General features: G+C 47.2%; 1 protein-coding gene across 2 annotated transcripts in view; it reads left to right on the top strand.

Annotated features, from left to right (window-relative positions):
• Positions 1-15,362, top strand: part of DOCK1 (dedicator of cytokinesis 1) — a 530,116-nt gene that overhangs the window by 466,988 nt on the left and 47,766 nt on the right. For both annotated transcript variants that reach the window (XM_036828289.1, XM_036828290.1), the window contains exons 39-40: positions 13,359-13,448; positions 14,276-14,380. In XM_036828289.1, the coding sequence (XP_036684184.1) occupies positions 13,359-13,448; positions 14,276-14,380 (195 nt within the window). The remainder of the gene's footprint in view (positions 1-13,358; positions 13,449-14,275; positions 14,381-15,362) is intronic.

Below are 15,362 nucleotides of genomic sequence, written 5' to 3'. Positions count from 1 at the left end.
CAGAGCCGGGCACGTAACACAGGGGCATTTGTTAGATGAACAAAGTAATCAGTGAAAGAATGCACGAACAAATGAGTGAATACTCAGCATTTAAGGGTGATTTCGGACAGATGAGAGGTGCTCGTGGACAGCAGGACAGCTGGCCTTCAATAAATAATAAATTGAGGAACCAAGTGGGTTTGGTTTTGTTTTTGGCTAAAGTAGCCTCATACGGAGGGAAAAAAATGAACGTGTTCGGTTTAGAACAGTGGTTCTCAACCGGGACCCTTTCACGTTATCATGCCTGGGGGTGTGGATGCGACTGGCATCAAGTGGGTCAAGGTCAGGGGTGCTGCTCAACATCCTACAAGGCAGACGGCCCTCGCCACACAGAACTATCCAGCCCAGAATGTCAGTAGTGGCCAGGTTGAGAAATCCTGGTTTTGAAAAAAGCGAATTCAAGTGATAAAGCATTACAGGCAAAAAGAGAAAGGGGCTGAAGGAATGTTCTCACATGTTTCTGTGTTTTGGAGGAGACAGAAAGATGGCTCTGGTAAAGTGAGCACTTAGCTCACCTGGAGTCAAGAATGTTCAACTTGATTGAACTTGTTAATCAAAACTGAGGAGAATCATCTTCACGGCAGCTGTTAGAGGCGTACTGGCAAAAGAGACTGAAAAGCCATTTTTGAATGCCCATAACTTCTCCACGAGAACGTTAAAAAGAAACGGAAGTTCACGCATCTTTCTGAGACTAACATGAGGGTGAGGGAGAAAATTTCATCGAACGAAATTTCAAGTACCTGGATGATGAGCTGCAAAGCAAAAAAAAAAAAAAATCGTTTTCACATCAACGAGCATTAAATTTCCTGGGGAAAAACTAACAGAAGGAAGTAAGTATCCATCTTCTGTATGAGCTGGGATGGGCTGGAATCTGCTGGGGTTGCAACCTCTCACCGTCTCAGTGGTGCTATGCAACCCAGATTGATTTCTCACTCATGCTGCCGGTCGGTCCATCGTCACTTCTGGGGACCCAGGTGAGCGGAGGTCCCAGCACAAAGGAATGCAGCCTCAGAGGGACAGCAAGTCACTGCCCAGCCCCTACACACTTGGCCCAGAAATGACACATGCGTTTGTGCTCGTGTCATTGACTAAAGCGAATCATGCGGCCACAACCAGCTTCAGTGGATGGGGAAGTGCCCGGAAGGGAAGGCAATGTACGTAGCGCCTACATCTACCAGATAAACCAGGTAAACTACCAGGACGTTTAATCGGACAAGTGAGGCGGGGTTCTAACCTAGGGCTCTCAAGGCACGTGGAAATTACCTAAGTATATGTATGTTCTAAAAAGGTAATAGTCCCTCTAATCCCCCAGTTGCACAGCTTCCCACAACTGGACATGTGAGAATAGAGCTATCTCCAGAACCTGGTGCTGGGCCAGCTCCTCCGTAGTTGAATTTCTTCCTCGGGTTAGGGAGGGGTTGGGAACGACGTGACCGGGCTGGGCAGTGCAGGGGCAGCAGCACCTGAGAACTGGTTCCAGCTCCCTGTGGTCAGGACGCCCAAAGTCTCAGCAGGTGGGGAGTTGGGGCGGCAGGAGGTCACAGCAGAAGGTAAGTTTGCCTCTTCCTGCCAGATTTAGAATCACATTCATTTAGGAAACAAGACCGAGACATGGTCTTGTTATACCTGCCAGGTGTGGGTATATGTGGTGATTTGAGAAAGAACATCCTTCCTACCTTCTCTGGAATAAGACAGTGGCTGAGGTCGTTGCTGCAGATTCAGAACTTGACAGTGGGAAGGACTAGATGCACACATTTCTGTACTCCGTGCCCAGACTGAAGTTCTGTTGTTTTTTTTTTTTTTTATTGAAATATAGTTGATTTACAATGTTGTGTTAGTTACAGGTGTACAGCAAAGTGATTCAGTTATATATATGTATGTGTATACTTTTTCAGATTCTCTTCCATTATAGGTTATTATAAGATACTGAGTAGAGTTCCCTGTACTATACAGTGGGTCCTTGTTGGTTATCTATTTAACATATAGTAGTGTGTACACGTTAATCCCAAACTCCTAATTTATTCCCCCTCTTCGCCTTTGGTAACCATAAGTTTGTTTTCTATGTCTGTGAGCCTGTTTCTGTTTTGTCAATAAGTTCATTTGTATCATTTTTAAAGATTCCACATACAAGTGATATCATATGGAATTTGTCTTTATCTGTCTGGCTTACTTCACTTAGTATGATCTTCTCCAGGTCCATCCATGTTGCTGCAAATGGCATTATTTCATTCTTTTTTTTGGCTGAGTGCTATTCCATTGTGTTTATATACCACATCTCCTTTATCCATACTCATCTGTCGATGCTTGGGGAAAAAAATATCTTGAAATGGGTGATAGTTGGCAAGTGATTCAGCCCGTGGGAACTTGAAGGAAAGCCGCTCACTGTGGGGTCCTCTGGGTAGAGGTGCCCAGGGAGCCAGCCCTCCTATGATGGGGGCTCCGACCTGAGCTGTCGGCTACGAGAGTCACAGGACCCACGCAGCCACGAGCACCTGAAACATGGCCAGTCCAAACTGGCCAGACGCAGCATCAGCGTACAACAGCACTGGATTTCTAAGGCTCAGCATGAACAAGAGACTGTTTTTATGAGCTGAATTATGTCCACCAGAAATTCACGTGTTGGCGCCCTAACCCGAGTACCTCGGAAGGTGACTATTTGGACATAGGGCCTGATCCAATATGACTGAACTCCATATAAGAAGGGGAGATTAGGACAAAGACACACACTGAGCAAGGACTAGGTGAGGACACAGGGTGGGAATTTGTCTCACAGGCCAAGGAGAGAGGCCTCAGAGGAAAGCATCCTTCTGACAACTTGGCCTTGGCCTCTCGCCTCCAGAACTGTAAGGAAATAAATTTGTTTAAGGCGTCCAATCTTTGGAACTTTGTTACGGCAGCCTGTCAAACATCTCATTAATTTTGTGTTATTGATTACATTTGAAAGAATACTTCAGGTATAGTAAATATTACTAAAATTAATTCCACTTTTTTTTTAAGAGTTTGCTCATTTTTAAAGCTTTTTTCTTTTTTTTTAATACATTTATTTATTTTTGGCTGCGTTGGGTCTTCGTTGCTGCTTGCGGGCTTTCTCTAGTTGCTGCGAGCGGGGGCTACTCTTCGTTGCGGTGCGTGGGCTTCTCATTGCAGTGGCTTCTCTTGTTGTGGAGCACGGGCTCTAGGTGTGTGGGCTTCGGTAGTTGTGGCACGTGGGCTCAGTAGTTCTGGCTCGCGGGCTCTAGAGCGCAGGCTCAGTAGTTGTGGCACGCGGGCTTATTAGTTGCTCTGTGGTATGTGGGATCCTCCCAGACCAGGGTTCGAACCCGAGTCCCCTGCATTGGCAGGCGGATTCTTAACCACCGTGCCACCAGGTCCCTAATTCCATTTTTTAAAATGTGGCTACTAGAAAAATTGTACATGTATCTTGGCTGATGGTTCCCCTGGAGAGTGCAGCTCTGAGCCAAAGACTTTGCTTTTGTTGAGAACGGTATCTGCTAGCACATCCGTCCACAGGCTGCTGGTAAATCGAAGCTTTACTGCATGTCCTTTGGGGTCATCACAGGCGGCGGCATTGCTTACGTGCTTGTTGGGATATAGTCCTTACACTAAATGAATATTTTGAAAAACTGAAATAAATCTAAGAGAATTAGGAAATGGGAACCAAAGCCAGGAGATAATAGAATGTATGTCAGAATGACAAGGGGAAGCATGATCACAAGCACCAAAATTGGATTTTTTTTTTCTTGTGACCCAGTGTCATTTCTGTAATTTGAAATAAGTGTCCAGAGTATGGTTGTTCTTAGCATTAGGGGATTTGGAGGGACGGGCATGTGAGGGGCTCTTTTATGACCAGAAGATCCTCTGAAGGAAATAAAGACAAGGCACATGGTAGGGAGGGAAGGAAAGAGTAGTAACAGAGGCAGTTATGAAGATAAACCATAAGAAATCAGGAAGAAGCAACATAGCTTTGTTGGAACAAGATGGAGTTTTCTGGTACTTATGTATTTTATTTTTAAAATTTAGAATTATGCCTCTCAGTTGTTTTCTTCTGTGCTTTGACCAAAGTCTATTATATATTGTTAGTTTCCCAAGCTCTTAAGGATGAGTCACGTTTTCTCACTGTGACTTGTGTGTCCGAGTGCCTTCGGGGATGAGTGTCACCGACCGACTAGCTCTAAGGTCTGCACCGTCTTGGCCGGGTTCTGCCTGGGACACTGCTGAACAGTGTGGGTCTCGGAGCAGAAGTCAGCTCTCCAGCGTGTTTTCCCCGTGAGCTCTCAGCCTCCCCGGGCTCCCAGTCCAAGATGCGTCACCCACATCCATCCCTGCCGTCTGCTCCCCGGGCCACCATTCTGCGCTCTAACAAAGTGGCCATGGCATCATAGCTTGAATCGCTCCAAGGATGCCCAAACCTCAGGGTCCCCCAGCCTCCTCTACAGGCAGATCCAGGCTTCTGCCTGGCAGGTGAGGCCCCTTACAGCAGGGCTCTGCCCTTGTATCTACCCTCTCGTCACCCACAGCATCTTGCCTCTTTCTGAACATGCTTGTTGATTCCCAGCCCCGGGACCTTCTGTGGTCTCCCCCGGATGGGGAACGGCCCCTCTCACCTGCCGTCTCCTGTGGTGACTCCTTCCCACCTCCTCCGCATGCTTCCACGCTGTCTCCACCTTGGAGCCTTTCCTGCCCCCCATGCAGAGAGAGTCCTCTCTCTGGGCTCTCCCTGCCCTTCCCAGGAGCTATTTCTATGTATCCTGTATCCCCTCCTTTGAGTATCTCACACTTTAATGGTCCCCTGAGTCCCCTGGGGATCTTGTTAAAATGCAGATTCTGGGAACTTCCTTGCGGTCCAGTGGTTAAGACTCTGCGCTTCCACTACAGGGGCGCAGGTTTGATCCCCAGTCGGGGAACTAAGATCCCATGTGCTACATGGTTCGGCCAAAGAAGAAAAAAAAAAATGCAGATTCTGATTCACTAGGTCTTGGGAGGGGCCTGAGGCTCTGCATTTCTAAGCAGCTCCCAGTAATGGCAATGCGGCTGGGCCAGGGTCCGTCCCTGGGTCACCCGGTCCTGCTCTGACTGGAGCTCCTTGGGGACAGGGCAGGCTATGTCTGACACTTCCGTTTGTCCCTCTTCGGGAGTCCTGTGCTGCACACAGACTGGGTATTCAGTCACTTTTTTTAAAGAGACTATTTTTTAATAGCAGTTTTTAGGTTCACAGCAAAATTGAGCAGCAGATGGGGAGAGTTCCCATGTACCCCTGCCCCCCCGCCGACATGTGCAGCCTCTCCCACTGTTAACAGTGTCATTTTTATTGAATTAAGCACATTCTGGCCAATGCTTGAGCAAACACTGGAAAAGGCCGCCATCCCTCAGACATTCCACAGAGTTCCTAACATGGGGCTTATTTGTCTCACGTGTGTGGTCTGGCCTCCTGGCGCAGACTCTGAGCCCCGGAAACGTCTGAAGGGCATGCCCCCCTGCCCCCGACTCCTGCCCGGCAGCCCCCTGGGGCAGATCCCTCTCCTCATTCCAGAGGTGCCGATCTTGGGACCGTGCCTTTTCCGCAGGCTCGTTTCCCAAGCCTGATGCTGACTTGCTTACATTCTGCCTTCATTGCAGAAGTTGTGGATGGAATAAAGACAGATTCTTCCAAGACCCGGGCTGGCTTTTCCTGCCTGGACTCCCGTACGTCTGCTAGAAATACGTCCTCGGTCAGAATGATTGCAGGGGTGGATCAAGTGAACGGGCAGGGATGGTCATGCGGGGAGGGCCATCTGGCATCGGCCACAGGCTCTGACTTCACTGCTGACTCAAGGTCCATCCCAGGTCCATGTTCTAAATGTTCTCCTGCAGCGCATGAGTATTTAAATCACAAGAGTTTCTTGGGTTTGATTTTACACGTGTTTCATTTTAGGGGAAAAAAATTGCAATTTTGGTTTAAAACCATATATTTGGGTAATGGGCCTTAATACTACAGTTGGACTTGAAGACCAGTGATGGCTGAGGACCACACAATTGTAAAATGAACTCTACCCGGTACCTGAGCCTGGCAAAAGTATGACTCAGTTATAGCGCCACTGATACAGGCCGTCACCTTATGTGATTAAGGAAATCTTCACTATGTCCTTAACAGGTGGAAACTTTACACATCCTAGAGCTAATTTGCACTGTTTTAAATGTATGCAGCTACCCAGGGGAGGTAGGGACTTAGAGAACCCAAGGCAGATTTGTGTCCTGGAAACTGTGAGCGCAGGCCCTTAAAGGAGCAAGTTCCCACCCCATCCCTTGGACGCCAGCACCTGCGGGGACAACCCAGGGCGCCCGCCAGAGACTGGGGTCAGACTGTATTAAAAGTCTGTCTACCTTTGTGCTCTGAAAACAGCAACGCTGAATGGATTTTCTGCTCCTTCATATTGGACACTCCGGTTTTTGAATTATGTTCTGTTACCTTTCTGTATTTCTTCTTCACAAACATCATTCTTTTATTTTTGCTTTTCCACCGTTTAAAAAAGTTTTGAATGTCTTTCAGCCCAGCTTTTGGTCTTTTCATCTGTTTCTTTCTCTCCAAAAAACGTCATTTCCATCTGTTTCCCTTTTCATTCTTTTGCACTTCTTCCTTCCTGGGCTAATAATTACTCCTTGCTCCTTTTCCTTTCTCTTTTTACCACCTGTTTTTGCATCTCCGGAAAGCCTGCTGTTGGGTTTTATCGTGGCAGTCGAGCGTTCTGTCCTGAAGATGCTCTGAATTGTCTGTCTTATTGTGTTTGGTTGAGGCCTAGTAATTTTCAATAAAGCCCTTAGTTCAAGCACTGCACTGAAAATTACCAGGCTTCTCTATGGAGGGTGTGTCTAAAGTAGAAGCCCTGCTCTCAGGAAAATGTAGTCAGAGTGAGGGAGCCAGTATTAACCAACATTAACCACTTCGAAAGCCAGGAAGCAGCCTGGGAGCGTCAGCAAAGGGGGCACATAGCCGACAGCCCATGTGATGTATGAAGCTCTGGGATTCTTTTCAGCTGGAGCTCTGTCTTCTTTTCCCTTAAAATAACCTCGCCTTGACGAAGTTTGCACTTTGCCTTGTGCCCAAGTCAAAAGAGGAGGCATCTTGCATCATCTCGTGAACTAAAAATAGGGGTTTGGAAGCAAGTTTCCACTTCTGATGAAATGGTTGGATTCCTTTTCTAAGTATTGGGGGTGACATTTTCTCATCCTCTGAGTTTCCTTTTAAAAACACAGTTGTCATTGAGGGGAATTACAGGTGTGAGCATCATATCACCCTCTTCTTGGTTTGTTCTCAGCATTTCCAAAATTTTTGAAAATCCTGATATATTCCAGAATCTGTTCAATTAGCAAGAATTTGGCTGGAGTGCTCAGAGATCATGTGTTCATTATGATTGGCCCCCAAAAAAGAACGATTTACGATCAGAGCATGAGAAAATCAAGGCTTAGAGTCGGTAACAACTCTGCTGCCCCACACCCCGCCCTGCAGGACCCTTCACACGTGTTTCCACCACCCAGCCTCCTGGGTGCCAGGTGCCACCTGCACCCATGAATTGGGGGGCGGGAGGGCAAAGGCCCGCCTCGAGGCGTGAGCAGGTAAATACCAAAACCCTCCTCTGGTCGGTTGCACTGGTGGGCGCTGAGTCAACCCACCTAACAGGTACAGGAATGAGTCCCTCTTCTGAGGAGAAAGGGGAGACTTCCTTGTCCCCGAGAAGGTGACATGTAAACTGGGTCTTGAAGAATGAGACAAAGCTCGCCAGATGATGGCTGGGAGGGCAGAGATTCCAAAGAGTGGGAATCACACTGGTCAAGGCCAGGGCTCCCAAACACATCTCACTTTTCTGGAGAAGCCGAGAAGTCTGTCCCTCGGGGGGGCGAGGAAGGGGTCCTGGGAGACACAGATGCAGAGAACTTGGGAGCCAGTCTGTCCATGGCCTTGTGTGTCTCCTGAAGATTTAACTTACCCCATAAGGCACAAGAGCCAATGAGAGTTTATGAACATAGGCAAGGATGCCTTTATTTTCCTCTTTTCAGGGAGTGGTTTTGGCTACAAGGTGGCAGAAGCCCTGGGGGTGGAGCGCTGGAGCAGTGGTGGCCTGTGGTGGCCCAGGGAAAGGTGGTGGCAGCGGGGGTGAGGAGAGGCAGGTGACAGCTCCGGAGACTTGAAGTCAGCTGATCACACAGTGTCTCTCAAATGGGGTCAGTGTCAGATGTGTGAACGCCCAGCGGAGCCGGGTACCAGCGTGTCTCAGACCCCGGGAGCAGGACAAGCCTCACGTGGCCGCAGAGCTGGCAGGGAAGTGACTTCTGATCCGTCCAGGGAGGTTTTACTTCCTTCCAAGCAGTTCGAGCAGCTCTGAGTGATTAAGCTCCATTCCTTCACGTGTGAATTCTTTTTCTAAGTAATTAGTTTTCCAGCTAGTGATACCCAGGCTGTGTGGTGCAGCTTTGGCCCCGTCACACACCCTCATCCACGGGTCTGCATCTGTCCCTCCTGTCCCGGGGACAGCCCTCCGTGATCATGTCCAAGGCCGCTCCTCCCCCTCTGAGCCCGGGATCCCCCTCCCCATCCAGGACATCACTCTGGCCCGTCCGCCCTCTCCCTGACAAGCAGCACTGTTTTCCTCTCCACTGGCTGATACACACTCGCCTACAACCATGCCATTATTTCTCCCATCTTTAAAAAAATTCTCTCTCGTTCTGTCTCCCCTCTCCAGCTACTGCCTGTTTCTCTTCTTTCTCCACTCCTTCTTCAAGAGCTGCGTGTACACCTCCTCTTCCTCCTCTGTTCTCCCTGAACCCACCCCCATCACAGGTGCCCAATAATTATCTACAGAATGAGGGGGTGAGTGACAGGATGTGTCCCTTCTCCTTCCAATCAAACCACCAAGCAAAAGGCAACTGTGTCTTTCGCTGTCTGGTTTAGGCTTTCTAAGGGCTTGCAGAACTACAGATGTCCTGGCTTAAAGAAAAAGGAAAAAAATCCCTTTTTTTAGGGGAAAAAGAAAAAGTTATGCCTTCTCCATTTTTCCCCCGGGGCATTAAAACTGAGCAAACCGTTTTCCATTTGGACTAAAAAAGAATTGCTGTGGGGAAAAAAGGAACATGATTTCAATGGTCAGTAATTCTTGAGTACTTGACTGCACCACAAGGCAGGATTCGTCTTCGAGTCAGTGTAAGAACCTTTCCAGCAAGGCTTCCTAAGACCAGCCCAAGTCCCAGATCCCACTGGGTTTCCTGCCCTACCAGAGGGCAGCCAGCCCATCTGACCCCCTTTCTCAGGCGCTGGCTCTGTCATGTGTGCGCTCAGAGAGAGGGTGGCGTCGTTACTGCACGGTTGGGCGGCTTTGGTGCAGAGCACAGAGCAAATGCTCCATTGCAGGGGCTGGGAGAGCGGGGCCTGACTCACTCTCAGAAATGTCTTCAGAAAGTGTCCAGCCTTTGCTCAGATTAGTGGAGATCAGCTGAGAACCGCAGGAGGACCCAGGATGCAGCTTGGCTCAGGGAGAGATGAGGAGGCCTAGAGAGAGTGGAGGTGCCCATAAGGAGACTCCATTCTGTAAGAAGAGGTTGCAGCAACGCTGGGACTGGCTGGGTCCCCTCTTGGCTGGACCGCACCCCTTGGAGTCGCCATCCAGACTTATGACACACATCTTTCCTGGGGACTCCAGCCCCTCATCCTCGAGGGACTGGAAAGAGATTCTCACTCACGTCATTCTTGCAGTGAAGCACTCACTGGCCAGGGCATAAGGCTAGTTCTGGGCCATGTGGGTCCCCTCCAGAGCTGAGGGCCCTCAGACAGTGCTCTGGAATCTTCCACAGCATTGACTCTTCATCCATTTCCTGTGCAGGGTACTGGAAATTTAGAGGGTGATTGAATATGACTCTTTTCCCAACAACTGCCTGGAAAACCAGATGAATTTTAGAATGACTGCAATAAGAGCATCCCATAAAACATCTTCACTGGTGAGGGACTTAGAGCTAGTTAGCGGAGCTAGTTAGCGGGTTAAACCGCAGTTGCACACCAATATCCTGGTGAGTCATCACTGGCCTGAATTATTTGTAAAGGGTGCTTGTCCAAGCTGCCATCTTGGTTTTCATCCGCTGCCTCCCTGATCCTGTTAGATCAATGTTGTCATTCTACCCGACTGGTCACTACTCGTCAACCTCACAGTTCTCCGTAGGAAAGCAGTCGCTGATATGTGCTCTGCAGCCACTTCAGTCTTGGAACTAACAAAGGAATTTCATCAGAAAAAAATTAAAAAGTTTTCTGTTCATGACACTTGCAGAAATGGGACTTCCTGGAACCGAGAGGTTCAGAAAGAAAAGGTGATCATCTCAAGAGAATGTAGCTGAGATCATCTGATAAAAAGAGGAGGCGGGAAGAGTGTGCTCTGTGTTGCAAGTAAACGAACAAGGCCAAGGATGCTGTAAAATGGACTAAGGATTTCAAATCAGAAAATAAGGCGGAGCGTTGCTAGGGTGCTTTTTCATTTGGGACTGTGGTAAACCTCATCTGCCTACTGCATGTCTAAGAATGGAGCCAGGTTCAATCAGGACGTTCAATCACACAGGTTAAAGCGATTCTTCCACTGAGATAATCTAAATCTCGATCATATTGAATCTGTTTTCTCTCTGGCATGGAAATATTTTCCAAGGTATTCACACGGGAAATATGAGCATCCCACACTCTGTAGAGCCCTAGCCAATTAAAAGTAGATGAAAATCTCCTTAATGCAGCATCCTTTAAACATTCCGGGGTGAGGGGGGTGTGGAGAGGGGAATGTATGTTTATAGAAAATCTGATAAAGAACACAACTGTGTAACCTCTGGGTGGGTTGGATAAAATATTTATTCAAGACATATTTCTTTTAAAAACAATTACTTTTGATAGGTGAAAGCATCTCATCTGTCATTTAGGATAAAAACAGATTAAGCAGTGAATTAGAAGCCCTAAGATTCTAGGCAGCTAAGAGAGTGGTGTATTAGCTTGCGGAAAACTAAAGAAAAATCAGTCGGATGAATGAGAACTACAACTAAAGGTAATGATTTCTTTGAAATGGAAATGTACTAAGGGAGGAATTGGTCACTGGAGCTTAAAAGAAACATTCCAATTGGAGAAACTCCCTCTTCCGAGAAATGTGAGCTTGGGCTCTGGCAAAGGACCTGAGCTACCTGGAGCAACGGATGAATATATTCAAAGGATGCAAAACTTCAGGAGGATGAAGGAGACAGGTAGGGGTTCTTGGGAAGAGAAGTGTGTGGTTCTAGGAAGAGCATCTCAGCCACTTTCTCTCTTCCCTGGCTGCTGGTCCTAACTCTGAAATCTTTTTCTACTCTGGGGTTATTTTTAAGATGTCTTTCAAAGTATTAAAATGCAATTTCAGAATAGCTTTTTCTCGTCAAAAATAGCAGACGGTTTCTTTAAGTAGCAGCTGTGTAAAGAGTATTTTAAGTCTATTGGGTGATTCAGTAATAAGTAAGGTCTTTGATAGTGTGGTTCTACTAAGAAAAGGCAAAGACTGGCAGGCAGGTGAGGGTTCAGTGCCAAGGGTATGCCAGGTATGGGAGCCGGCTCCCTGTGGTCTCAGTGAGAGCCTGGAGTTAGGGACTAGCTCAGCATCCTTTAAAACCCATTCCAGGAGGAGGGGGTGTGGGGCAGCTGGAAGTGCTGGCACATGGTCATTGTTATGGGCTGAATGTTTGCATCCCTCCAAAATTCATATGTTAAAACCCTAACCACCATGTGATGATATTTGGAAGTGAGGCTTTGGGAAGGTAATTATGTTTATATTGGGTCATGATGAGGGTGGGGGCCCCCCATGATGGGATTAGTGCCCTTATAAGAAGAGGAAGAGAAAGATCTCTCCTAAGGCCATGTGAGCACACAGTAAGAAGGTGCCTGTCTACAAGTCAGGAGGAGAACGCTTACCAAGAACTGAATCTGCCTACACCTTGATCTTGGACTTCCCAGCCTCCAGAACTGTGAGGAGGAAATACCTGTTGTGTGGGATTTTGTTATAGCACCTCCAACTAAGTCATCGAGAGCAAGAACATCAGAAAAAGACCAAGCTGGGCCGAGTACACCCCACTGTGTGCCCTTGGGCAGGTAACTTACCTGTCTGATCCCCAACTTCCTTATCTGCCAAACAGGTGTAATAAAGATACCCACCTGACAAGGCGAAGGAGTTTAACAAGACAATGCAGGTGGCATCTCGCTGGAGGTAGAATAAGCTTGCAGTCACTGCCCTAACGGTGCTACCACCTTGTGGGGATGGTTCCAGTGGAGAAGTGGGCGATTCGTGTCTGGGGACCCAGTATGTGGGGTGGTGTGACACTTTCCTGATTCTAAGTCAGCAACCTTCATTTCTGTTGGAGAAACACTGTTGAGCAGGTCCTGGGCTCCACACGGTCCAGAGGTTTTGATGATGCTCAGGCCCTGCCCTCAAGGGGCTTATAGTCCCTGAGGAGGAATGACAAAGGAACGTTCCACTTTCAGTACATTACCCAAAGTTTTTTTAGTAGCGGAACCCTGGGTCTTGTAGGAGCACAGAGGAAGAGGGTGGGTGGCACCCAGGAAGGCTTTCTGGAGGAGATAGTTCCTCCATATTTTCCATGTTCTTCTCAAGTAAACCACTGTATTTTATTTTTCCCAAGGAAAATAAGGGAAATTCAGGCCTACCACATGTATCAATAAATTAATCCACATGTGTCAAAAGTTTATCAGCATTTTAATAAATGTTCCCTGATTGGGAAACCCACTTTTAAACCATTACCATAAAAAATTCTCCCTTTCCAAACGGTGGCAGATTTTACATCCTGACGGTATCTGCAAACATAACACGAACTTCTTGCAAGCCTTAATGTAGAGTCGAAATAGATCCTTGTTTTTCTGACCACTGACACGCAGAGCTTATTAAATGGGATGGTTTGGGAAAGTAGCAAAATCAGGCCTGTGGTTTCTACGCAGACGCTCCTCTCAACCTCGCCCTGTGGTTTCCTTTCTGAGCTCCACGGCTGCTCCGACAGGTGGGCGTCAGCCGCCAGCAGCAGGTGAGGCAGGACTGGCGGACCGACTGCTCTGACCGGGGGCCGTGGCCACCATGATTGATGAGCCAGTAGCTGACCAATTTGGTCAACTGATGCCCGAGCCAAAGGCCATGAGCCTCTAGAAAATATCTGTATTTTTCCAGTGCTTTCAGATTAAGCGAGTGTGTTTCCGGCTTGTTTCATCATGAACGGTTGTGTTGCAGCATTACTTTCTGACCGCGTGATTCAGGTTTGCGTTTCTCTTTCCCTTGTTGCTTTCTTTTCCCTCACAGATGTGGGAAGAGGCCATCGCCCTGGGCAAGGAACTGGCTGAGCAGTATGAAAACGAGATATTTGATTATGAACAACTTAGCGAATTGCTGGTAGGTCTTTCTTTCTCTTTAAATGAACAGGCAGTCTCAGCTTGTTCTTCTGGAATTTTTCTTTTCCTTTGAACGTTGGGATTGTCCTTCATTTTGTCCAGGAGGACACTTGATTTATTTGCTGGTTGATTCTGGCCCATGAGTATTCACTTTTTATTCCCCAGTGAGCTTTTGTAACCAAACTCTAAGATGCCTCTGAATGACTTATATGTGAACAACTGCTGAGTCTAGGTGTACGTTGGTCTTGATGGCCCAGAGGTCTCCAGGAGTCTCCACTCGTTTAAAACTGTGAGCCTGTCTACAAGAGGGGGACAGATGGAGGCTAGCCCAGACCTTTCTCCTGCCACAGAAGCTATGGGTTTCTAACTACTGCTTTCTCTGCTGTATCATTTTTCTATGCAGCAGATCGACTTATGATGTTGTGATGTGTATCATGAATGTGGAACAGAATTCTGCCCTTTTAAATTCTCTTGTAATGTATCCCATTATCTGACTGATGCCTTTTTTTAAAAAATCCTAAAGATCAGACATTTAATCAGAAGAAAAACCATCTCTCTGGCCCCTCTTTGGTTATTAAAACACCTATAAATCACAACTGGTTGCTGAATTTGGCTTTTTGGTCAAATTCCCCTGCTGAATGTTGGAGGATGAGTGAGGAGTACTGTCGAAGCTTCGTGGTGAGACTAAGTGCAATGCCTGCATCAGCGCCGCTCCCCCGCCTTCTCCCCCTCCCACACGCTAGAACTGCCAAAGCTGGAAGAATCCAGATGCGTGGATGTTCAACTACTCCATTCAAACCTGAAATGCATTTCCTTTCTTCCTTTCAGAAAAAACAGGCTCAATTTTATGAAAACATCGTCAAGGTGATAAGACCCAAGCCTGACTATTTTGCTGTCGGTTACTACGGACAAGGATTCCCCACGTTCCTTCGGGTAACTTTGGATTCTGTTTTGATTGGGTCAGGATTGTTCCCTGGGCAGCGAGCCTCTTCCCTTTCCGAGGAAGAATTTGGACTTTGCATCCGAAGTCCGACTCTTTGTATTATTTTAACAGCTCTGTGCTTGACTTAGGTTACCAGCGAGGGGCTGATCATATTTTTTGATTGCATATAAACTTTGCATCTCATTTTTCCCAAATAGAACTCCTGTTCAGAGATTTATGTATATTTTAAAAATTGTGGTTGGGGACTTCCCTGGTGGTCCAGTGGTGAGGACTCCGCACTTTCACTGCCAGGGGCCCAGGTTCAATCCCTAGTCAGGGAACTAGGATCCCACAAGCCGTGTGGCACGGCCAAAAAAAAAAAAAAATTCTGTAAGCTATATATGCATAACATAAAATTTACCATCTTTACCCTTTTTAGGTGTATCGTTCAATGGCATTAAGTTTATTTAGTTTGTTGTGCAACTATTTCCACCATCCATCTCCAGATCTTTTTCATCTTCCCGAACTAGAACTCTGATCCCATTAAACGATAATTCCCCCTTCTCCCCTCCCCCCAGACCCTGGCAACCACGCTTTTACTTTCTGTCTCAGAATTTGCCTGTTCTGGGAACCTCGTTTAAGTGGAATCATATAAAACTTGTCCTTTTGTGTCTGGCTCACTTCCCTGAGTGTCGTGTCTGCAAGGCTCATCCATGTGGTAGCGTGTATCAGAACGTCATTCCTTTTTATGGAAGAGTAATATTCCATCGTACTGATGTACCACATTTTGTTTATCCATCCGTCCTTTGATAAACTTTGGGTTGTTTTGCCTATTATGAAGAACACTGCTATGAACATGAGTATTTTTAATTATATGAGAAACTGGAAATGGATTCCCAGTGCTGGAAACTCAGAATCGTACTCCATTTCTGAGACAAGCATGTGCTCTTTGACACATGATGGAAGAAATACTGTGATCACCAGCCAAGTCAC

Source organism: Balaenoptera musculus, chromosome 16 (genome assembly GCF_009873245.2).
Source record: "Balaenoptera musculus isolate JJ_BM4_2016_0621 chromosome 16, mBalMus1.pri.v3, whole genome shotgun sequence".
NCBI lineage: Eukaryota > Metazoa > Chordata > Mammalia > Artiodactyla > Balaenopteridae > Balaenoptera > Balaenoptera musculus.
Note: the sequence above shows the minus strand (reverse complement) of the source record. Positions and strands in the feature narration are given on the sequence as shown.